Source organism: Gekko japonicus, unplaced genomic scaffold (genome assembly GCF_001447785.1).
Source record: "Gekko japonicus isolate JY-2015 unplaced genomic scaffold, Gekko_japonicus_V1.1 scaffold169, whole genome shotgun sequence".
Classification (NCBI taxonomy): Eukaryota; Metazoa; Chordata; class Lepidosauria; order Squamata; family Gekkonidae; genus Gekko; species Gekko japonicus.
The window spans coordinates 15764-40964 of record NW_015161951.1 but is presented as its reverse complement, the minus strand read 5'-3'; the positions used below and the strand labels follow the sequence as shown (position 1 = coordinate 40964).

The 25201-nt window shown below is 47.5% G+C and overlaps 1 protein-coding gene across 1 annotated transcript; it reads right to left on the bottom strand.

The window, feature by feature from the left end:
• Positions 1 to 7236: 7236 nt before the first annotated feature.
• On the bottom strand, positions 7237 to 24510 carry SSPN (sarcospan). Its single transcript, XM_015429451.1, has 3 exons — positions 24068 to 24510; positions 13117 to 13203; positions 7237 to 8262 (listed from the first exon to the last, which is right to left on the bottom strand). Exons 1-3 carry the CDS (start codon positions 24368 to 24370, stop codon positions 7897 to 7899), a joined length of 756 nt encoding a protein of 251 aa, XP_015284937.1. The 5' UTR covers positions 24371 to 24510; the 3' UTR covers positions 7237 to 7896.
• Positions 24511 to 25201: the final 691 nt, after the last annotated feature.

The following is a 25201-nucleotide window of genomic DNA, read 5'->3' as shown; positions in this document are numbered from 1 at the left end:
CAACTATAGATGTCTACAAGGTAGTCTAACCACATGATCCACAGCGCAGTTAAGCAGAATTGTGTTTGAAGTTAAAGTTGATACAACCTGCAAACCTCAAGGTTTTTACTCCGATTAAAGCTCTTTCATCAATGAGACTATTTGCAAGAGAATGGCTTTAATATCAGAGCGCAAGTTCCATAAACTCCAACTTGGATTGCAGTTGATTTGCATGCACAGAATGCCATGAGTGCAGTCAATTTGGGCAACAGAATTTGAGCACTGTTCAAGGCCAGTAAACCAGAGGTCATTTCGGGGGGGAATGCGGGGGAACGCAGTTCCCCCGGGTGGGGTGCAGGGGGGCAGGGCACATGATGAAGCCCCGCCCCCTGCTTCCGGCCGCCCCGCTTCCAGCCCTCATTCAGCCAGGAGGAGGCAGGAGAAGAGGGAGGGTAAGTTGCTTCCTCCCCGCCTCTCCCCACCCCTGCCTGCCTGGGGCCAGGGAGGGCCTTGGCGGGGCTTCCTCGCACTCCCGCTGGCCTTGCAGGTCCACCACCGGGCCCCTGATGTCAGGGGGTGTGGCATATGCTAATGAGTTATGCTAATGAGTTCCCCTAGCTCTTTTTCTACGAAATGACCCCTGCAGTAAACAAAAATCTTGACTGAGCTTCTCTGTCCAACAAAGCTGTGATCTTGTCTCTGTGGCCTTGCAGTCAGTTCTATAAATTCTTAGTACATTCCAGTGACAGAGATGGTGCATGGAGGTGAAGAATGGGGAATGCAAGTGGCATCAGCAACATCCAGAGGCATGTGCTGGAGGACCAGAGATACACCACCAATTAGGGGGGGGGGGGAGAGGACCTTGTAAAATTTCCACCTTCCACACCAAATATATTGACGGAGCCTTGAAGTTATGCTTACAAGGCAGGGAGATACATGAGCGCAGACCTCTTGGATTGGGACATCACCTCCATTGCCTAGCAAGTTGACCCATAAAAACAATGGACACAGTCCCATAGAACTAGCATACTTTCCAGAGCTTTTTTTCTGGGGGAACACTCTGGAATGGCGTTCCAGAACCTCTTCGACAAAATTCTTTTTAAAATGTTTAAAAATTCATGTGTTTTCAGTATACAGATTGAAAACTTCATTTCCCTCTTGAGAGTTCCAGCACTTCTTTTTCAAACAAACAAATAAAAACTTTAATGTTTTCTTGTGGGGCAGGATGGATCCTGTGCGTCATTTTCCCGTTCATATCAGTAAGACTTTGGAAAGATTGTAGCCATTATTTGGAAGTTAAGTCCACTGAAATCAAGAACTTCTCAGCAGTCTGTTTGGGGGCTTTGTGTGGTGCAGGCAGCTGGTTGGCTTGTTGTGTTGCTGGCCTAGATGGACCACTGGTCTGATTCAGCAGGGCTCTTCTTATGTTCTTATGAGGCTTAGGTGCTCCTATACGTATCATTATGTGCAACTCAGACTCTGTAGCCCAAGTTGTGATCCACAATTCTTTTTTACCCTTCTGGAGAGAGGAGACAGAAGACCTGTGGGCATTAGCTCAGTGAGGACCTGAGTCACATACTGCTCTGGGTGTGGGTGCAGAGAACACATGCCCACTCCTCCATCACATGGAGGGAATTCTCAGCCAGGCATAAATATCTCTGCTTAGCCAGACTGTCTTTGGCCAGAAGAGTCTAGCAAAGATCTCTCATGTTTTACATTCCAGAACAAATGTATGATGCTCTCCTCTGGCCAATGCCGACTGAACCCTGATCGCCGTCCTGGATAACCGGGCTTCGAACGATCTGCCTTACCCAGCATCTTCTCTGAAGTGGTATTGCATCCACTGCTGGTCGGGTGGGCCCTCCAAACCCAGGTTGAAGGACAAGGGAAGGAGGAGGGAAGGCCTCAGAATACGGGACTCTTGGAGGGGTTACATCACCCCATCCACCTGGATCTTGGCTGCGTTCAGACCCTAGGTCAGACACACTCTCTCTGTGTTCTCCTGCTCGCCAGACCAGTCACCTCCTCCCCGGCTGTCTCCGTCCTTCCCTTTTTATCCTTTCCCTGACTCTCCTCTCCTTTCCCTTGTTAAGGCCCCACCCCCACTTAAAGCTCTTGATGCCAAGCCAGGGTGGCCCCGCCCAGCCCGGCCAACCTCCATCAGCTCCAGGCTGCTGGCTGACTTCCTCCCTGCCTCCCCTGCTGCTCTCGGGGCTGTGGGCTGCCTCTGCACACCATCTCTACTCGTGAGCGGGCCCCCAGCATGCCAGACCCCCTCCCACTGCTGAGCCCGAGCTCGCCCTGCCGCACTCCCCAGCCCTTGCTGCAGCCCTGCTGTTGACTCCGGGAGGTGGCGAGCCGTTGCCTTGGACCCTGGTGCCTCCATCTCTGTGCTGCCATGCTCACTCACTCCCCCACCATCTCTCCATCTCTCCCTCGCTGTGGTAAGCTTGAGTCTGGTCGGGTGCTCTCCTTGGGGATCCTGCGCATCATCTGTTGGCCCCTCCCGTAGCTCCCAGCTGGAGCTAGGACAAAATGATACAGACCCCTTAGTGTTCTAACTTCTATAGGCCTGTACTGATTTCACCTTTAGTGTCCTGTATTTCTCCAAATGCAATTCAATTGTTATTCTTATCACCCTCTTTGAATCACACATTGCTTTTACTGATATGATGCTTTTAGTTAATACACATCTAGATATTATACAGTATAAGAGATCTATCCTGGATTAACTATAATTCTTCTCGGTAGGGAGTCCTGGAGTCTATTTTTCCTGCAAAAGGATCTAAGGATTTCATGGGAACATTATTAGTACATTCCCCAACCTACAGTTTTGAAGATTCTTTGGGAGAAGACTTATAAGCTAAACTGGTATGAAACCATTACAACATTATACTGTAGAGAAGCCCATGATAATGAATTTAAAAGTAGAGCCTATTATTTATTCAGTTTGAGTCACTGAAATATATTTGTACTGGGAATACAATAAATAAGATAAGCTCTAGAAAGAGGTTCTGGGCGGGTGCTGCGGCCTTGGGCATTCAGCATCAATTTGCTGTGGTGACCTCAGCAGGGAATAATGACACAGACTCCACTGTTTTCTCCAGGGGAACTAATCTCTGCCGTCTGAAGAGCAGTTATAATTCTGTGTGATCTCCAGCCCTCACCTGGAGATTAGCAACAATGGTTCCCCAGGAGGAAATGGCTGGTTTGGAGGGTGGAGTCTATAGCATTGTACTGGTCTGAGGTCCCACCCCTCCTTAAACCCCACTTCAGGCTCCACCCCTCAGATCTCTAGGAATTTCCCAACCTGGAGTTGACAACCCTATCTCCTTCCCACCCAACCATCAACCTACCTTTATCTGTCCCTCTGACTTCAGCTTTCCATCTTCTCCCCCTTCCCTGCAGCCTCTACCTAGGAAAAGTACAGTCTTTCTCTGCAGAGGGGACCAAAGCAGCTTACATCATTCTCCTCTCCCCCTGTTGATCTGCACAACAACCCTGTGAGGAAGGTTAGGCTGAAAGTCTGTGAGTGGTCCAAAATCACCCAACCAGCTTCCACAGGAAGAACCTGGGTCTGGCAGACCCTGCTCTAAAGAACTAATTGCTACATCACAGTGGCTGTTATAGGGGGGCTACTGCTGGTGAACAGGAGCAAGCAGCCAGGCCTAGTTAAGTCATGCCAGTGACGTGGCATCAAGTCACCCAGAAGGTGCTGCCAGGCATAGGGTAGACAACCTCCAGGTGGAGCCTGAAGATTGCCTGGTATCACAACTCAACGTAGAACAACAGATCTCTCGCTCTCCCCCTGGAGAAAATAACTGCTTTGGAGGGTGGACTCTATGGCATTCTATTCAGCTGAGGCCTCTCCCCTCCCCAAACTCTGGCTTCTGTAGACTCCACCACAAAATCTCCAAGAATTCCCCAACCTGTAGCTGGTAACCCTAGTCAGGACTGGCCCCAATGAGTTTTCTCTCAAAGGCCCAAAAAGGCCTGGAAGGGCCTCCCCCCCACTTTTTACTGACAGAACCAAGCTTGGTTGCCTAGTAACCGCCACTGAGGGGGAAAGTGAGCCCCACAACAGGAGGAGAAGAGAATGGTTTGATGGCCAGTAGCTCACCTCAGTAGCCAGCCAGCCTTGGAGCAGCCAAGCAGGAGAAGTAGTAGAAGTGCAAGCCTCTTCCTGAGCAGGGAACAGCCATTTCAGTAGCCAGCCAGACATGGAGGAGTGAGACAGTGGCAGTAGAAGCATCTTCATCAGGAGAGACAGCTGTTTTGGCAGTTTATTCAGACAGGGAAGAGTGGCCAAGCCGGCAGTGGGCAGGGGAGAGGAGTGGGCTCAGCACCCAGCCAATGGCATGTGAAAACTCTTGAGTGGCAGTTGATGGGCCAATGGCTGATGGAGCACACAGCACAGCCAATGGGAGAGCCAAAAAGTGCCAATACACTAGGGAGATATATACACAGACACACATATATATATGATACTTGTGTATTTTTAGCCCTACAGAGATTTGCCCTAACCACAAATGATCTTATGGAATTAAACCAACAGGTTACTCTGTTAAAGCTGTAGAAAAGAACAAGAATCCAGTAGCACCCTAAAAGACAAAAAAAAAATTGTGGCAGGGTGCTCTCTTTGTCAGATCCACAAAAACTCATATCCTGCCACAAATTTTGTTAGTCTTTAAGGTGCTACTGGATTCTTGTTCTTTTCTACTGTTACAGACAGACCAACATGGCTACCCATCTTGATCTATCTGTTAAAGCTGTTAAAGGTAAGATTAAGATTAAACAAAGGTTAAAAAGTTAAAAATGACTCATGGCGACTCCATGGGATTTTCAAGGCAAGAAATGAACAGAGGTGATTTGCCATTGCCTACTGTTGTATAGCAGCCCCAATCTTCTTTGATAGTCTGTCATCCAAGTACTGGCTGTGCTTAGCTTCCAAGCTCCTAGGCACCTAGGAATCGATGATTAGATCAAACCAAATAACACCCTCCCCCGGTATATACTGACAACTGACAACACATCATCCACAATGGCTCCATGACATCATTCTTATTTGTCACCGTTGTTTCTTTAAAATGTATTACATTTATTTTCATAATGTTATGTGACACTATTGGGAGTTGGAGTGGGTAATGATAATGGGTGTAATCCAGAGACTGTAGGATGCTCAAGTAGGTCCTATTTGCTTCAGTTTAAAGTTCTGGATACAGTTAAATATTGAACTGCACATGTAATTGATGTCAACTGGATTTAAGGCATAATCTTCATTTAATAAAGTCAATGGGAGTTTCACTAGTAGCTTCAGTAGCATCCAACATCCAACTATCAAATCGTTCAGACAAGCCAGTGCTTAAATTTCTTACATCACAGCTCTAATGTGCTGATGGCCTCTGACTATTCAGTTAAAACCAGGCTCACCATCCTTTTACAGTGTGTAGAGGAATAGTAAAAGTGAGCTCAATGGTTGGTGGTCCCTGTCACTAGGTAGACCATATGGCAAGCTTCTGCATGGCTACTGACTGCCACCCAGCTATCCAATAGCCACCCTGGGGCCTCTTCCCTAACCTGAAATCCTTTACATCTGGAAGAAGGCTGCTGTCTTCTTACAGAAAGCTGTCTGTCTGCAACAGAGTATACCTGGGGAGCACCAGTGAGTAGAGAACATCTGTTGCAGATTCATATCTGTGCCCATGTTCAAAATGTTTCAACACCACTATAGCTACAATGCTTCTGGCATGGCTTCCAGCATTCTTTAGCTAACTCACTCATGACTAAATAACACCCAAAGCCACTTATCCACACTAGTGCTATTCGAAGCATACAGATTGCCCTACCCCAGAAGAGTACACTGGGGCTACTTTCTGTAGTTTCTCACATTATAACACCAGACTGGTTTGCATATTCCCTTTAAGAGACAAAGCTTCAGGGTCCTCTGGGGTGGCCCCCACGCTACTTCAAGCAATATGTATATCCTTCACAGACTGTATGGCTGTATGCCATACTGACAAGCTATAATGAGTCCAACTTCACCATGGGTCATAACAAGGCAATCTGCTGTAGCCCTCTCAGCAGAAGACAGTCATGGTATTCAGGAACACCACAGAGGAGACAACAACTGTGCCATACTCTATGCAGTTGTATGAATAAAAGAGCAATAAATGTGTATATGTATAAAAGGCACTTGTGATGGACTGCCCTTAACAACAAGTTTCCTAGTACAGCCATTTCAGAGACCTGGGAGGTGAAGAGTTAACGATTCGCTGGAATGGAGAGCTTGAGTGACAGGCTGCTCCCTCCTCCCCCTTCACTTTGATTGGCCAGCGCCAGCTGAGGAGAACTATATGATTAGCTGAGTGCTGAGGGCATGGTCTTTTTGGAGTCATTCGGCCAGTTGGTCTTTGGGAAGTCAGGCAGTCAGTGGGCTTCTGACAGAGTCGGCTGGAGTCAGTGAGTCTGAAAGAGTGAGTCACACAGGTTCACCTTTGGAGTGAAGGGAAACGACTCCTTGCCTTAACTGTTTTCTATCAATTCTGAGGAGGAATCGGAACTGAATGCCTAAGGGTCAGCCTAAGCTGAAGTCCATTTTACACAGACACCAGAACTGGGACTGAGATTTTGGTGAGGGTGATTGGGTAGTATGCAGAAACTCCCATTCAGGCCAAAAGAAAAGGGCTGTATCTTCTGAGGAGAAGAATGATTCCTGCCTTTTGCTCTGAGAAGATCCCTGGTCGGTTATGAAGGGAATCGGATTTAGACACCTCGGGATATTGAAATAAACTGTGGTTTCCAAACGAGGGAGAGTTTAGGTACATAAATAAAGAGACTGTCTCCAGGAGACCTGGTCATAGGGAACTATATGAAGAAACATTGTAACTGTAACTAAAATACTCACTCAAACACCTCTCTCGCTGTTAAGATCCAAGAATACATGGAAATAAATTTCAACACTATTTTGATTGTCAAAAGAAGAATAATCTGTATTAACATTTTTTTCCTCAAAATTTCCAATTCCTCTCTACACCTGCCTGTTAAGTAAAATCATTATTTCTGTTTGAGTGTTATACCATCTCAAGCACCATTTGAAAGAGAAAAACAAGAGGGCTCCTGCTTATCCCATCAAGTTCCTGGGCGGGGCTAAAAAACAGATTAGATCTTTGTGATGGGGTAGGACAGACTTTTAAAACAATAACTAAATCTATGCTACTTGGGGCTGCTCAGTCACAGCTGGGAACAATTTTTTAAAAATTTTTTAAAGGTCTGGACAACAATGATATATATGGGTAACTTTAGAAGAGATTTTGAGGTGTGCAACACTGATTTGAACCATTTCATACCACAATCTATATACATTTTAACAGTTGGGAACAAATTTTTGGCAGGAAAACCTGTCTGATAGTGGGAAAGTGCCGGGGTCCATCACAGCACTCTGAGGGGAAATGGGTTTGCACACACATATGAGGGTTTAACTTTTGCACTTTCTGGGATAGTTGCCTTTGGTCTCATGCTATATTCAAAGAAGGAAAGTGACACATTTCCTGGAGTTCTTTCTGGCAAAAGGCCTCTTGGCCTGGCAGCAGAAACAGAATCACACTGATGCTTCCCTAGCAGAGCTTTACAAAGGTGGGCATTTGCAATGTGGACCAACAGCATCTTCCAGTAGTTAACATCCACAACTCTGGTTCCAACAAGTGGTTCCCCTTAGCTCTTTGGGGCATATAAGGGATCTAGTAGGAGGATAGCGATTGTAGACATATTTCTCTTATCCATCTGAATGAATATATCAATTAAGCACCACCACCCCATTTACATAAATGTAACCCTAACCCTACTCCCCCCCCCCCCCCGTTATGTAAACAGTCATCAGTTTGGTGGTGATTTGATAAGGATGTCTCTCCTCCCAGATCCCTATACTTTCTGTTGTTGGACTCCAGGGACAGTTGAACCGTACAACCAGATGCCCACATAGAAGACTTGGTACCTGTCTTTCCACATCACAAAACATGCTGCCAAACCCACAAAAGCAGCCAGGAGGTTCAGAACTATTTGGATCAGTAAGTAAAGGCTGAAAGTCCCAAGGAAGTTGGGGCAGTCAGATATATCTTGGTAAATGAAAGTTCTGCTGAGGGGATCCTCTGTGTCCAATTTACACTGGCAGGTCTCAGAGATGGTTTCACAGGTCAACTGGGTGATCTGGGAATAACAGTAGGCGGCAAAAGCCACGGCGAGCACACAGACGACCAGGCTCAGAGCGCTCAACAGGAAGTAGGTGACCTGGAAAGAAAGCACAAGGGGGCACTTTTTAGCACAATGGTAGGTGACAGTGAACAGCCAAAAGGTCACACATGAACACTGACAATCCCAGATGAATTTCAGTGAATGTCCAAAAGTAGATAACAATTGTCTCAACTTTTCCAACATACACCACTGATCGCTGGCAGTAAAATTGATATAACTGTTAATGTTCACTAGGGAATCTCTGAGATTCTGGAAATTCACTAAATGTATTCGGTTTGTTCATTTATACAGGTTGTAGCATTTGATGCTTTAGTGTGTGAGGAACAGACATGTGATGGACCAGGCTTTAGATCCAAGGGTCCATAAAAATGTCTCTCTTTTGTGGGTGAGGGTGAGGAGCAGAAGTCCAAGAGGCAGGCCAATAGCCATGGGGGGCATGTGAGGGTGACACCCCCGCCAAATTAGCCCTGGCCCCTCACTGCCCATCCCTCCTGGTCCCCCTCCCTCCCCTTCTCGAGCCTGCATGAGCTGCTGCATTACTTTTTTGCAGGTGGGCTGAGCTTTGCTGGCATTCTGCTCTCCAAAGTGACCAATCTTTCCAGGTACAGGCATGTTTCTGCCCCTCCACCACTGTTCCACAAGTATGCAAGAAAACCATCCAGGCGGTTTTACGACAAGCAGTAAAACCAGTGGCCAACTGCAATGCCCATTCCGGAGCCATGTGTTTGTGCTTCAGCACCACAGGAGAACTGCCACTGGGGGGTGGGTGGGGGTGGAACCACTCTTGAAAGTAATCGAGCCTGCAAGTCAAGAGAGGCTGAAAGGGAAAGGGATTTTCTTTCCCTTTCCTCCACCTGCAAGTGGCCTCAGCCAAGCTGGGGGGGGGGGGAATAAAAAGAAAGAAGACAGCTCCACAATCCAAAGGAAAAGTGCAAAGGAGAAGTGAAGGAGGGCTAGGGAATCCACCTGTCATAGAATTAGTAGCCATGGGGGCTATTTATACCCAAGGATAGCTTTCCGGTGGAGCTGATACTACCCCTGTCTTCTATATAGGTTCCCCCACCCATGCAAAGGGCTTTACGTTTGCCATATCTCACCCTGCTCCAGATTCTCTCCTTGCCCAATCTCTGGATCAGGCAAAGATTTCATCTAAGCCAGTCCCCCCCCCCAAAAAAAAACAATGGCCAACCAGAGGCATTCAGTGAACCTCTAGGGTGGGCATCAAATTTGCTGTTTAAATGCTAACCAAGGAAGAAAGTTGGGAACATCTTTTGTCAGCGGCAGAAGACCTAAGTTGACCTTCTGTTCTGTTCTGTTTGGGGATGAAGTTTGAGGAGGGCAGAGTTTGGAGAGGGGAGGGACTTCAGTGGGTATAATGCCATAGAGTCCACCTTCCAAAGCAGCCATTTTCTCCAGGGGAACTTATCTCTGTCTTCTGGAGGTCAATTGTAATCCCAGATCTCAAGCCACCACCTGGAGGTTGGCAGCCATACTCCTTGCATCACAAACAGTTGGATGATCCATTTGCATCCAGTGCCGTGATGCTGCTGTCATCCACTGTTGCCTTAAAAAAAAAAAAAAAGGAGGCCAAGCCCAAGATGTAAAACCTAGAGAGATGCAGTGGGCCATTCCTTTTTGTGAGGGGTACTTTGGCAGTGGCTCAAGTGGTTAAGACGCTGAACTGCAGGCTGTGGAAGGTCAGTAGTTCAGCAGTTCGAGACCCGGGTGCCGCATGATGGAGTGAGCTCCCATCTCTAGTTCCAGCTCCTGCCAACCTAGCAGTTCGAAAGCAAGAAATTGCAAGTAGATAAATAGGGACCACTTTGGTGGGAAGGTAACAGCGTTCCGTGCACCTTGGTGTTTAGTCATGCCGGCCACATGACCACGGAAACGTCTTCGGACAGCACTGGCTCTTCGGCTTTGAAACGGAGATGAGCACCGCAACCCTAGAGTCAGATTCGACTGGCTTTCGAGCAAGGGAACCTTTACCTTTACCTTTTACTTTGGCTCAAGGGAGCATATCTGAGGGGAAGGTAGGCCTTTTCCAGACTCTTGCTTTCATTACTTGACTGAACCAAGAAAACAAAAGACTGGAGATAGCAGTCATGACCAGCCACTGCCAGGTGCACATGGAGGTGCATGTGAGTAGATCATGTACACCAGGAGCCAGCTGCGTACGTCTGCCCATCCTCCCAGGACACACCACCCTGAACTAGATTGCCAAGGGGCCCTTAGGCCAGGTGAGGCTTGGATGGCCTCCTCTCACTCCCCTGTTGTAACAAACCTTTTCCCCTACAAGCACACAATTTAGCACAAAATGTTTCATATCACAGTCTTCCTGGGGCACTTTGGAAACTAGGAGAAGCCAAAAAAGAATCCCCTTCCATGATAACTAGCAGCAACAGGCCCTTTTCTGCCCCAAAATCTGATATTCAAGACAATCTTTTTAAATTGCCTCACTGGATGGCTGCCCCCTCCCGCCAAGTTCACCTCACAGGACTATTATTATTATTGCTGTTGTTGTTGTTAGTTAATCACTCTATCCCAGCTTACACTGAGCTCTGGGTGATGTCCATGGGGGCATAATGCCATAAAAACATATAAAACATTAGAATTCTACAGAACAATTTAATAAAACTAAGACCCAATCAGAGTCTACGATGGTGGCGTCCTGATAATTTCTCACCCCCAGCTCTGGACTATCGGGCCAGTTTCTGGGCAGGGTGAGAGGAAAAATGAAGAGAGGAGAAAATTTTGGCATTCATGTTCAACCTCCCATACCAGACACACAAGTTAGAAGACTTTGGGGGAAAACAGACTCAATTCCAGGAACTAGATTCAATTCTTGACTGAGGTAAACCTGAGGCTGTGCATGTTGCTTACCCTTATTGAGTTCCATTTGTGTCCTGTTTAAACAAGATTAAACAAACAATGTGGCCTGTATCAGGGCCTCAGATCCAGTGTGTTAATGCTGCATATATAGGAGCTGACATTTCAGCTGCAATTAAATGTCAGTTGTGTGAAAATTGATAGGGATACATTTTATTTTAAGTACCTGGCAGTATGTTTCAACCATGCCTATTGTTGGTATGGTTGTGTAAAAAATATGCCTCTGGCATGCTGAATTTGTATGATGAGCTGTGAAGGCAATGATCAGACGTACAGACATAGAATAATAGAATCATAATCACAGAGTTGCAAGGGGCCATACAGGCCATCTAGTCCAACCCCCTGCTCAATGCAGAATTAGTCTAGAGCATCCCTGACAAGCAGGGCTTTTTTTGTAGAAAAAGGCCAACATGAACTCATTAGCATAATAGGCCACACCCAACAGCAGAAACTCATTAGCATATTAGGCCACATCGCTGACATCACAGCTCATTAGCATATTAGGCCACACCCATGCCTTCCCTTGGCATGCCCGGGCACCCCGCGGCCGCGGGGAGCCTGAGCAAGCCCCCCCTTGAAGGGAAGGGAAGGCAATTTAAACATGTCCCCCCCCCCAACCTCCTCTTCTCCAGACTAAACATTCCCAAGTCCCTCAGCCTTTTCTCATAGGGCGTGGTCTCCAGGCCCCTGACCATCCTTGTCACTCTCCTCAGCACCCACTCCATTCTGTCCACATCCTTTTTGAAGTGAGACCTCCTGAACTGCACACAATACTCCAGGTGCGGCCTTACCAATGCAGTGTATAGCGGGACTATGACATCTTGCAATTTGGATGTTATGCCTCTGTCAATACACCCCAAGATCGCATTAGTGTTGGGCCAAAGCTTTTACCCTGCTGACTTTCAGTCCAGGGCTTCAGGAGTTTGAGGGGCAGATGAAACAAACATTTTCTATGTGTCAAAAGGGAGGGGAATGGTTTCCCCCCAAAAAAACCTGTCAATGAAACAGGAAAAAATGGTCCTGAGGACCTATCAGCAGGCTAGCCACATGACAAACCCAGAGGCAATTCCAAAATGGCAGGTAGGCACTGGGAGGAGGGGAACCAAGTAAAGAGGCTCAGGCTGGTTGTTCTTGTACAACTTAAGATAAACACTGGCTGGTGAGAAGGGCAGATTGGCCTGTGGCTGGCATTTTATTCACACTGTTTTTTGGTTCTCCTGGTTGAGGAAGCATGAACAGCCAATAATCTGAGCCAAATGCCCAATCTTTGTATATTGCTCACATGCCACTTGACAAGCATGGGTGAGAATATTCATGTTCTAAAAAATAAATAATCAAAACTCTATGCTGAAGTAGCACACATTCTGAACCACAAAATGAGGCATTCAGAGATATGGTCACGGGGTTGCCGGTGACATCAAAAATGTAATTCCAGATCCCAGCAAAGAAAGCCACAGGAATAATATATACCCCACCTAGGTACACCCCATCAAGGGCTACAGCACCCCTAGGCCACTTCAGATCAGAAAAATGACATGGGGATGGGAAGGCTGAAACCACCTCTCTCTATGAGCCATGGCGCACATCTGAATTGGGCCTGTGTGGAACTAATAATACTCACGTGATGAACCGAGGAAAAATGTACAAGTACTTGACTTTCACTGGCTTTCAATTTTTGAAGCAGGAAACAAGAAAGCAAAGCCTCACTGGCTACCAAAAACAATTGGAGGCTGGCTACCACATTCAGCACAACTGGTGGAAACCACTGTATTTGTTTTGGTTTTGTTTAATCCTGTATGTCAAATTTGCTTACATCATCTCTCACTTTGCCAGTCTTCCTCTGGTTTCTACCAGTTCTTGGCAAGAACAAAGAGGAATGTGGAAGGGCTGACACCCAAACAATTGAAGCCCTGGGAATCGTGTTCATCCATGTTTCTGCCTTCTGAAATGTCTGATATTAATAAGAACGTCATGGAAGAGAAAACAAATGAAGTAACTTACCTTGATGGCAAACTGGACGCAGGTCTTCTCATCCGGTTGATAAGAGATACAGAGCATCACCAGCCCTAGCACTGCCACGACACAAAGCTACAAAAGACAAAATTCCATTTGAAAAGGCAAGAGAGAAAGCAGAGGCCCTTTCTGTACTGACACTAAACTCTGGATAATCTGAGCAGTCAAGCCTTAAAGCTTGACTTCGGCTTTTGTGGGTGCCCTCTGGGGGACCATGGTAGAGTCAGAGCCAGAGTCCTGCCACAGGGCTGATGAGGGAGACAGGCTTGGGCTGGGTGGTTGTTCGCATGTTGGGTGGGGGGCATCGCCAGCACAACGCGTGCCCATTTGCTCGCTCGCTCCATTTCCTTTTCCCCCATGGCAATCCAAGATTAGCGATAAACTAATAATGCAAGACTAAACCAGCTTGTTAAAAAAAATAAAAGGTGGAAAGTCTAGGCGAGAGTGGAACTTGTACACTGATACGGGGGGGGACCCCTAAACCTTTGCTAGGGTTCTAAGATGGCTACCCAAGAGTAAAAACAGAGTGAAGAATCTCCTAGTTCAAAAAACATGCCCGTTGACCAATAAGGAGTTTGAGGAAGTGGGAGAAGGATTGGCCGGGGGGGGGGGAGTCCAAGGGAATGTCTCTGCTTCTGAATTATTTTGGCTTGGAAGCGAAGCAAGGGGAAGAATTGTGGCAAAAGCACTTCCAGAGAAGCTGGGGAAACAGCAAGCTGAAAGTGAACCAAGAATTGAGGGATGAAAATGAATGCAGAACTAAAAAAAACCCCAAACCCTGATGGACATGCAAGGTAAACGTGGGGGGACATGTGGAACAAAAAAAAAATGTGATGAAGAGATGCTGTGAAACTGAGGGAAACCACCGTGCATAAAAGGCCAGAGTCAGAGCAAAGCCTCCCGCTTTCCAATACCAAATACCATGCCACCAATGTATGCAAAGCAGTCAATCCACTGTTTACTTCACAATGTTTATTCTGGAGCCCCTACTGGAGTGGCTGAATCCATCTTGCAATGTGAATGAGGATGGTGAGCCCAAACAAGGGACTTCTGTTTGTCTAGAGCCCAGAGAAGTAACAGGGAGAAAACTGAGCATCTAGTCTGTAGCCCATGATGACTCCAGGGCTCTTTTCTGATCCAATACGACCTAATGTGGGGGCACCCGTTGAATGTGTCTTTAAACTGCACTTTAGTTTTATCGCCATCTAATGAATGTTTTATATGGATTGTTTGTGTTTTAACTGATGCTTGTATTTATGTTTTATTGCGTTTGAATACTGCTTGTCAGTTTGGAAGCCGCCCTGAGCCCGCTTGCGGGGAGGGCGGGGTAAAAGTGGAATGAATGAATAAATAAATAAATAAATAAATTTGTAGCAGGAATTCCTTTGCGTATTAGGTGACACACTCCTAATGTAGCCAATCCTCCAAGAGCTTACAGAGTTCTTCTTACAGGGGCTACTGCAGAAGGAATCCTTCCCAATCCGAGTGCTCCAGTTCTGCTTTTGCTTCCTCCCCCCCCCCCTTAGTGCAGCAGGGCCTGGAGTAGATCCCTGTGGAGGCCATTTCAAAAGGTATTGGGGGGGAATTCAACCCTCCCTGAGGGTTTTTTTCCTTTTCAACTTTTTGGATTTTTCTTTAGACTCACGGAGTCCACCTGGAGGCTGGCAAACCTAGGTCTAGCAGCATCCTCTAGGTGACTTGATACCACCTGACCTGCATGATTCAGCTAGGCCTGGCTGCTTGCTACTGTTCAACAGCAGCCACGCTAAGAAAGTCAGTGTGGTATCATGGTCAGAGCTTCAGAGCAAATGCTAGATGCAGAGTGGGCCAAACTGTTCCACTTTGAGCTGCAAGAGGAGCCTTCAGTAATCTGAGTGCCCATCTACAGTCTGACATAGACTTAGGGCTGCCAACTCTGGTTTGGGGAATTCCTGGAGCTTTGGGATGGTATAATGCCATAAAGTCCACCCTGTAATGCTGCTGTTTTCTTCAGAGGAACTGACCTCTGCAGTCTAGAGATCAGATGGCAACCCTAGATATGGTACTGTCAAGACAGGTTAACTACCACCAACAGAACCAGGCTGTGACTCTTTGTGTTAGCCACAAGTTCTGCTTTGCCTTTTCTCTTTCACTTCCAAAAATCGAGCAAATGCCTGCAAAAATAGGGAAAACTGAATAAACGTATTCTGCTTGCTTCATTATCCTAACAGCAATTTTGAAAGATTTTTTTTTTGTTTGATCTCTGGATTGTAAATAAAGAATGTATGTATGAGGATTTTTAAAAATTGCAATACTCTATGTGCCTCTGTGTTCCTGTTTTATTTGTGACCTTGAAGTTGTAGAAGGCAAGTGACTGTTAAACCATAAATGGGCCCAGAGATTTATTCTCAGATTTTTTAATCTTATCATAGTAAATCAAGTTTGTCTTCCCAAAAGAGTTATGAACCCCAGTTTCACTTTTTGCATGCTGGGATCATTTTGCTCTTGTTGTCCCACTGCCTAAATTCCCCTTAGTTCATGCAAAAGGACTAAAGCACTAGATTTTCTGCAAGGAACAGAGTAACAGTTTTGCCACTAATAAAGGAGGAGGGAATCATGTCAACTGCTTCCCTTCAATCCCTTTAACAAATCAGGCCCTATTTAGCACATTAGCACTATTTGATCACTCTCCTGTCACAGGAGGTTAGCTGCAGCAATGGGACAATCCAAATGGAGACTTACAGGAACGAGTTTCGTCTATTATCTCTTGCTAACTTAACCCCCAAAGCCTCAAAAATTTGCTGCAAAGTTCTGCTACACCCAGCAAAGTGGAATGTTAGTAAAACATTGGGGGGGGGAGTGCACATAAGTAGGATGTTGCTAAAACAAGCACTTGTCGGTATTGTACACCATGCTGTTTCTATGTTCTGCTGCACTGCCAAGAAAGGAACCATTGCTCATTTTGATCTTAATAAGCAACCACGAGAAAGAAGCATCGTGTGCTCCAGAATACAAACATATTGCATTGAGAGCCAGACATTATGATATCCCAGTGCAGTGCCAAAATCTACATGCCAGTCTTCTGCACTTCGAAACTGGTTGTCTAAAATAATGCAGGGGGCTTTCTGACCAAAAAACACACAACAATATTTTCAGTATTTTGTGCTGTCCTGATTATTTCAGAGTACGCATATATGTCAAAAGGGGGATCAGGAAAATAGATGCTTTGGAGGGTGGGCTCTTATGGCATCATACCCTGTTGAAGCCCCTCCCCACATCCCACCCTCCCCAGGCGTCACTCTCCCCGAAACCTCCAGGAATTTTCTAGCCCAGAGCTGACAATCCCATGTCTGAAATTCAGGTCAAATGCCAAAGTGATATGAATCAATCATGTCAACAAGTGTGCTGAAAGCTTTTGAGACTGAAATTCAGCTGCCCTCCGAAGCCATTAAACAATCACCTCATTGTTTCCACAAGCTTAATTTCCACACAGAAGATATGACAAATATATGAACATGATACATTGCTAGAAATAACCATTTTTCCTCACTTGATCTCAAACAGATTTGGTATTTTCAAGTGTGCCAGTTTTAAGGGCAGCTTGGCATTTCCCAAACCCAAAGCTACTTTCTCTTTGTAAAGGAATCAGGGTAGGGGAAGGATGCTTGGGGGGGTGTGTGAGGAACCCTGTGCCTGTTTGGTGGGAGCGGCTTGGCTGTTTAATTTTTTGATGATGGTAGAAGGCACTACCATAGACCCTTGCTGTATTTGGCAGAAAGGCCTTCAAAACATAACCTCAAGGGACACAGTTGTGTATTTGATGCGCAAAAATAAATGCCTGAAGTCTGTTCTCCTAAAAATTAACAGTTGCACTTTGCAGTTCACTGTATGCTGCATTAATCTGCTCCTCGGCGCTCCATCCTATGCGGACTTCTGAAACAAGGTTGTGAATAAACTGCTTCATTCTTTTAAAAAGGAATTCCATTACAAACGTTTAATTGAACACCAAGGCTTACAGGATAGTCTGCTCTAGAGTCCCCCGTCTGCTGCCTGTGGGCACAGTGGTGGCTGCCAACCACCTATCCTGGCACCCACAACCTGTTTTAGAAGGTGACTGGTACTTTTGCCCAGTGAGGCTTCTGACTGGCTATTGGAGATATGTGCAGATTTTTTAAAGAAGTTCTTTGGTAGCAGCTGCCCCCACAACACAAGGGTCTTCACTGCATTGGAGAGGAGGGGCACTTAACCCTTTCTGCTTCTTCCTGTTTCTCCAACTCACATTGTGTCCCCAAGAGGCACAAAAAAATTAATTAGAAACCCATAAAATGTAGGTGAGGGGACACCTTGTCTCTTGGTCTCCCTAAATGACATCTTTGAACATCGGCACAAACAAGGCCATTTGGATTTGGAGCCCTTGTGTAATCTGGTGGGGCGGCGATACTTTTACTGGAAACTGCATGATGTTAACTGCAAGTTTTGGGGCTTTGAGTCTAGGGTCAGTGTGGATGGTGTAATGCCATATATTGTTAGCAGAGGTACTTCTAGACTAACAGATGGACTACTGGGTCTGAGATCTGGGGGAAGGGGGGTTGCTACTTGAATTCAATGCCATAGACAGGGAGGGGCAGCTTATGTAATGCACAACAACAATCTTCTCTTCTAGTGGTACTGCCTTTCAGTAAGTCAGTGGAAGCATCTAGATATGACTATGCATAATGGCAAACACAAGGCATGTATTTAAAACAATAATGAACATCTGGCTATTGTAAGTACACGTCTGAAGGTGCCTTAACATGGAAACATGGAAACAATCTGTAGGTTATCTCAGTCCACCCTGGTTCACATTGTTGACATACACAACCAGTCCACCCCACAAGTACTGAGCTATTCTGTTTTTCTCTGGTGGTGTATCCATTTTGGTCACAGAAGTACTCTTCTGGGAATACAGGAAGCTATACCCTGGAAATACCTTAACCAATGCTCCCTCTAAGATGTGCAGTCTTGTGAGCAAAATTCTACTATGTGAGCTACTGGCATTAAAGTTGTGAGCGAGCAATTTGGCTACTGCATAAATTAGTTTGCTCTGAAGGCATCCTTCCTGAGCCAGGACAAAATTCTGTGAGCTGGAGGTGAAAAACCTGTGAGCTAGCTCACACTAACTCAGCTTAGAGGGAACACAGAACATAGCATGAAATCAGGTCAAGTATGAAATGACCTGAGATCTCTTTGGGCTGATTATATGACATGAAGGTGCATTAAATGCAAGCCAGAGCAGAGGGGCAAACATAGCCATTGGCGTGCCTGACAAAGACCATCTTGTCTCATCATTAGCCCTTTCTAGTTGTTACAGCCTGGTGCTGTGACTGCACATACGGAGCAAACATGCTAAACACGATTATCCTGATATGCATGACTGCAATTTTTTTTCTGAAAAGGGCAATATGTAGATTTTCTGCCTCGGTGCATACATCCCACAGTAATCTGGGGTCTGTACATTTGTTCTAAAATGGAAATATATGCATGTTACCCTTTCAGAAGAAACAGAGACTACAAGTATTGGGAGAACTGTGTGTCGCTCGCTTGTCCCATATACATAGTACAGTGTAACAACTCAAAAGGGGCTCCTACTGTTTGGAAACGGGTTCTGTGTTCTGATCCAGGGCCCATCTTCTGCTGTTCCAAATGATGAATGTGAACAGCAAGGGGGAACTTGCATGGAGGGAAGCTCAAACATGCTTTTGTATAGTCACTGGTGGAAATGGCCAAGAAATGATTCCGTGCCATTCTCACTCATGGTCTCTTGGGTCACCAGTTTGCTGCAGTAGACAGTATCATGGGTGTGGACTCAGACCAAACTTCGGATCCCCACTCAGCTCTTAAGCTCACTGGGTAGAGTTGCCAGGTTTCACCTGGCCACCAGTGGCAGATGAGAGCCTCGTAGGGTTGCCAGATCCAGGTTGGGAATTTCCTGGAGATTTGGGGAGGACGTAGGAGAACAGGCCTGGGGAGGACAGGGACCTCATTGGGGTACGATGGCCACAGAGCCCACCCTGCAAAGCATCCATTTCCTCCAGGGGAACTGATCTCTGTAGTCTGGAGATGAGCTGTAATTCCAGGGGATTCCCTAGGCCCCACCTGGAGGCTGGCATCCCTATGTAACCCTAGACCAGCAGCCATCTTTCAGCCTAGCTGACCTCAAAAGATCAGTGTGAGGATAAAAATAGGTAATGATCATATTGAGATGGGCATGGTTATGCAGATCCAGGGAGTGGAAACAAAAACATTTTTCACTGTCATGTGGGCAGCTGCTTCTCCCGCAACTGGCTTCTATTAGTAAAAGGCAGGGGATGGGGCAGACCCCTTTTCCATGCTGTTTTGGCCTTTGAGGGAGGACTTATGGAGCCAGGCCTGGCAGCAACCATTGGCAAGCCTGGCTTTGGTAGCACATATGCCAAAATTGGAACGAATGCGTTGGCTAGTTCCAGATTAGGATGTGAGTATAAAATGGATGAGAAGAGAATGATGTAAACAGCGTTGACTCCTCGTTGAGGAGAAAGGCAGGGCATAAATGAAATAACAAATATACCTTAAGACAGGGGTGTCAAACATAAGGCCTGGTGGTGAGAACCAGCCCATCCAGGGCTCTTATGCGGCCCGTGAGCAACTAGTGCAAGGCAGGGAACAGGAGGCTCCAATTGTGGCTTCAGCATGGTGGAACAGCCTCATCTGCAGCAGTCAAGCAGTGAGGGAGCATCTGCCCAGTGCCGCACTGCTGGCTCCCCAGGGGTTTTCCTTTGAACCCCCCTCCCAGCCCATGGGGCCTTACAGTGAGGATGCAACAGCTCAGAGCCGACCAGCTGCTGTCCTTTATAAAGTTTCTATCTCCGGTGCCTGGCATTATGTTTTATGGCACACATGGTCTGGCCAGACAAAGTGACATTTATGTCAGATCTGGCCCTCGTAAGAAATGAGTTTGACACCTCTGCCTTAAGATGGGGAACAGATTAAATGTAGGCGGATGGGTAGGTGAGAAGGACGCAGGGAAAGGTAAGGATATGGGGACTGCCAGGAGGAGAGAGAAAGGAAATAGTGTGAGAAAGGGAAACAGGGACCACTCACAAGACCTTGGAGGTTCCCTACCATACAACCAGGCCTAGCCTGGCAGCTGGCACCACACAACTGGGCTAAAGTTTTCCTGGGTAGAGGCTGCCAGGGAAGGGAAGGAGGGAAAGAGGAAAAACTGAACAGATAAAGGAAGTGGCTGGTGAGTGGGAAGGCAAGAAGGAGGAAGGAAATGGTGGGAGGCTATGGGGGCTTTCAGGGAAGGCAAAGAGGAAATAGTGGGGGAGAAAAACAATTAAATGCTACCCCACAGGTCTTGGCAGGTCCCCTGCTTCTCTCCTGCTGTCATTAATTGTTTTCCTCTTCCTCAGGGCCTGGACACCAAGTTTGGACTGAGAAACCAGTTGGGCAGACCCAGCTTGCCATCTCCCCCACCAGCCCCACGGCTCTGCCTGCCACGATTGCCTCTGTGCCATCTGGGAGGGTATGGAAGGAGCAGTAGTCATGGGGGAGGGAGAGAGAGGTTGGCACTTTTCACACGCGCACATACAACTTAGTTTGTTGCGTCGGGGACGCTTCTATTGTCAAGATCACAGGCAGCAAATAATCGCCGAGTATCTGTAAATGGTATAGATTATATAGACTGAAGCACCAGTTTTTACTGTATTTAAAAAACGTATTTTATTGTTTTAGTATTTGTATGCTGTTAGCCGCCCTGAGCCACTGGGTAGGGTGGGATAGAAATCCCATAATAAATAAATAAATAAATAAATAAATAACTTGATAGGCCTTTAGTTAGCATAATAACAACAGTTGCCACACTTTCTAGGCCTAAACTCCTACATGAAATCAAGAGTGGGAAAGTTGCAAAGAGAGCATGGATCTAGTCAAGCCTCCTGCCCTGAACAAGGGGAGTGGGCCTTTCTGGAGCTGGGATGCTTGGGAACATAGCCCAAGCAAGTGTTAAACTCATCACCCCCACTGGAGCATGTGGCTTGCAGACTAGCCTTTGCATAATAAAAAATGCAATAACTGGGAGGTGGGGGGGGGCTAAGGATCTATATACTAATACCGAAGTCGCCCCTGGTGTGCGGATAGATAAATCCGCACATCGGGGGGACCTGGGGGGAGGGAGAGGTTTGTGCGCACGTGGGGCGGTCCCCACGTGTGCACAAAAATCCTGAATCTTGAAAAAAACTTCGGGGGGATGTTTAAATCCCCCCGAAACTCACAGAGCGTCCCCTGCGCATGCGCAGGGAATGCTCTGCGACCGTCTCAGATGCCGCCGCCGCTGGGAAGGTAAGCGGCGAGCCAGGAGGGGGGGAGGAGAAAAAGCTCGCTTCGGAGCCGGGGGGGGGAGGAGAAAGAGCCACGAGGGAGACGAGCAGCTCAGCCAGTGATCTGACTGGCCAATGCCCTTCCCAGCAGCCACACAAAAGAGGATGCCTCTGTTATTCTTTGCGCCAGAGAAGGCACTCGGGGAGAAGTGGATGCGCGTCCGTGGAACTCATGGGGGAGACGGCGAAGCTCATGTTGGATGAGGCGCGTTGGCAGCTGCTATTGAAGGGGGTGTGTGGTCTCCTGGTTCCTTTAAGTTTTCCGCCCCGGTTAGGCTTTAAGTGGCGATTCCTGCCTCCAGCCGGGCTCCGCCCAGCCTCGAGGAGCTTTCCTGGCCGAAGGAGTGCGTCATAAGTGTAGGAAAATGGAAAGTCAAGAGTTAACTGGAAGAGTTAACTCCACCCCTCTGGAGCCGCTTTTACTGCTTTGTGTCTGTGTTAAGTTGGACGTTAGTTGTGATAAAGCAGTTGCCTGACATTGAGCAACTCTCTGCGTGCTCGGTTCGGAGCCGGGGGAGGGAAGGAGAAAGCGCCCAGGGCAAAGCGCCCAGGCAGGCGAGCGAGCAAGGAGGCCTTATCTCCCTCATGGAAGGCCGGCCTCCCAAAGCTACACACCCCCACAACTGACCAGGGGCGTCGGGAAGGCGCAGCCCCCTCCCGTGGCCGCCCATGGTCCCTCCTTCTAGGCTCCAGCGCACCGAATCCTCTGCCGAGGCCCCGCCTGAGGGAGGCAAAAGTGACAGAGCGCCTCTTGCTCTCCTGGCCCTACCTCAACGTTGTCGTGAGGATCAAATGGCCTTTGGCCTTCAAGTTGTGTGGAAAGGGATAAGGCACATTGTCCGCCCTGCTAGGAATGGGTGTGAAATCACAAGAACTTGGGGGTTCTGGGGGTGCCTGAAGGAGGCCTCCCTTTCCCACAAGGGGAGCCTGGAAATCGGGAGGCCGTCAGGATGCAAGGGCGGGGAGGGGCGGCAAGAAGGTGGCTGAGGGGTGGTGCTCAGTCCCCAAAGGGACGCAAAATTAACTGGGTAGGTTAAGTCCCCTCTTGAGCAGGGATTTTGTGCCTGTGTGGTGGGTACATAGCAACCAAAACTGGTTCCTGGAGCATCCTCCAGTGTTTGTTTGTTTTAAAAAAAACCACACCCTTAACAATTAATAAAACAACAATACATCGAAACTGTAACCCAGGTATGTGCAGAATGGATTTGCAAAATGTCAGCTCTGCCTCCCTCCCCACCCTCGCGCGAGTATCGCGGGTCCACCTCTTGTTATTGCTAACCCTCAACATGAGTTCTCCCATGCCAGCAGGTAATTCCACTGAAGATGTATGCTGTCATCCCCTCCCCCCCCCCCAGCATATTGAAACACATCTAGTAGATAGAAAAAAGCAGCCTGTGGTTAAAAAACAAACACTGAATGCATAAATGGCCATTTGCCTCTCTCCCCGTTTAATCAACACAAATCAGTGTGGAGATACCATCCGTGCTGAAAAAGGCATGCATCCCTTTGCCAAAATCATATGGCCCCAAATAATCATGTGCTCTGCCGTGCTCACAAATAGCTTTATCAGATGCTTTTACCCTCTCTGTTCTCATGCCAGGAGGCAAGCAGATAGCATGCTGCTTGTGACTCTGGCTTTGGTAGAGGTGAAGGGTTAAATGTGAAATTCAGAATAAGTTTCTCAAAGCAGGTCCCACACTAGACAGCGCCAATCCAAATCCAAAGTGGCATGACCTATTGGCGCAACTCCAGAGTGGGGGAGGAAGCAAATGTGAATCCAGCGAAATGACAGTCTTATTTAGTATCTCCTCCTCCCATTGTGGAAGCTTGCATGAATGGTGAAAAGTACGCAAACAGAGAGTGATTTCAGCAACACGTACTTTATTCTATCCGGAACAAGACAACTTTGGCCGGCTCGCAGGCCAGCTTATATCCCCCGAGAAACTGCCACCCAAAACACACCCCTACTTCCCTATAGGTTATTTACAGTGGCCGAGAGTCCCATAGGCTCTCGGCCAGGAACCTAGCCCCCTGATTGGAGCGGGCTAGGATCCACATAGTCCATTGTCTCTTGGAGCGAAGCTCGACGTTTGTCTCTGGACTTGTCTGGACTGGATACATTACAAATGGCTACTCCATTTCCAACATGGTTAGAAAGACATCAAAGCAAAGATGTTCAATTCCCTATTTTGTCAAGGTTGTTCCATGTGTGTCTCCCATTTAAATTGCAACCTTCCTGATAGGAATTCTAAATCTACATTGTGCACATGCAGCTCAGCGTGTATATAACTTTTCCCAAGGTTTCTGTGGTGCTTGTAGGAAGGCTCTCTCTCTATACAGAATTCCCATTGCAATAGCTACTTTCTGTGAATGCATTATATATATAAATATACATACATACACACACACACATTGCAGCCAGGGCCAGGCAATTTCCCTTGTCAAGAGTTAGAGCGAGGCGAACAGAGGTGTAGTAGTAGGGCATGCAGGGGGTTAGTCTCAAGTGCAGCATTTCATGCACGTTGGTGCTTGGAATCGTAGAAAGAGACTGGTATGCTTACAATGAGGCCAGCCCAATATGGAGTGTCTCTGCCCAGCACGGAAGAGCTGATGCTGGCCATGAGGAAGCCCAGCACTGTGACGGAGGCTCCTAAAGCCAGCTGCAAGAGGGCAACCAGTAACGGGAAGCGGCAGCCGCAGCACTTGTGGGCGTCCTCCTCCTGGCCCGCGCCGGGATCCCTTTTGGGCGGCTTCTTGGACATCGGGGCGGCTTCGGGCTCCTTCCTCTGCTCCGTCCCAGGTCCTGCCTGGCTCAGGTTGTTACGGGGCGGGCTGCTTGAAGCTTTCTTCTCTTCTTTCCCCATGTTGAAAGGACTTTTGGAGGGAAGGGGGGACTGGAAGGGCGCCTGCGTTTTGTGCTTGCTCCCTCGCTGCCCAGCGGCACTCCCCTTTTGTGCGGGCTGACTCGTTTCTGGTATTTGCAGTGAGGAGGATGAACTAATATGGAAAACATTTGGAGCAGATTGCTGGAGCTTCCAGGCGCCACATATAGCCCAGCTGAGAGGGGGAAATGAGGGGATAGCGGACGGGCAACACGCAGAAGAAGAGCGCCCGGCCCGGGTGCTGTGTTGGGGGAGCCAGGGAACGCTGCACGGGACCAGTGTTCCCTCTAAGCTGAGTTACTGTGAGCCAGCTCACAGTTTTTTAGCCTCCAGCTCACACGTTTTTGTCTTAGCTCAGGGAGGATGGCTCCAGAGCAAAGTAATTTATGCAGCAGCCAAATTGCTTGCTCACAACTTTAATGCCAGTAGCTCACAAAGTAGAATTTCTGCTCACAAGTCTACTCCACAGCTTAGAGGGAACATTGCACGTGACTGAGCCCATCTGGCATTTCAAAAGCGAGAATGCTGCTCTTATGTGCGGCTGGCCTTCCCTCCATGGAGGCTGCATCCTCATGATGCTGTTTTGGATCCAGTCCTGCTGCAAGTGCAAAGCCATTCATACTATGTGTTCACTTACGTCATTCGTACTCGCATTCCCCTACAACGGAGACCCAAAGCAGTTCCCCTTGTCTCCATTTTATCCTTTCAACAATAATCTGGTTAGGTGGAGATACAGTAGCTAGCCCGAAGTCACCCAGCAAGCTCTCAAGGTAGAGTGGAATTTCAGACCTGGGTCTCCCAGACCCTACTCTG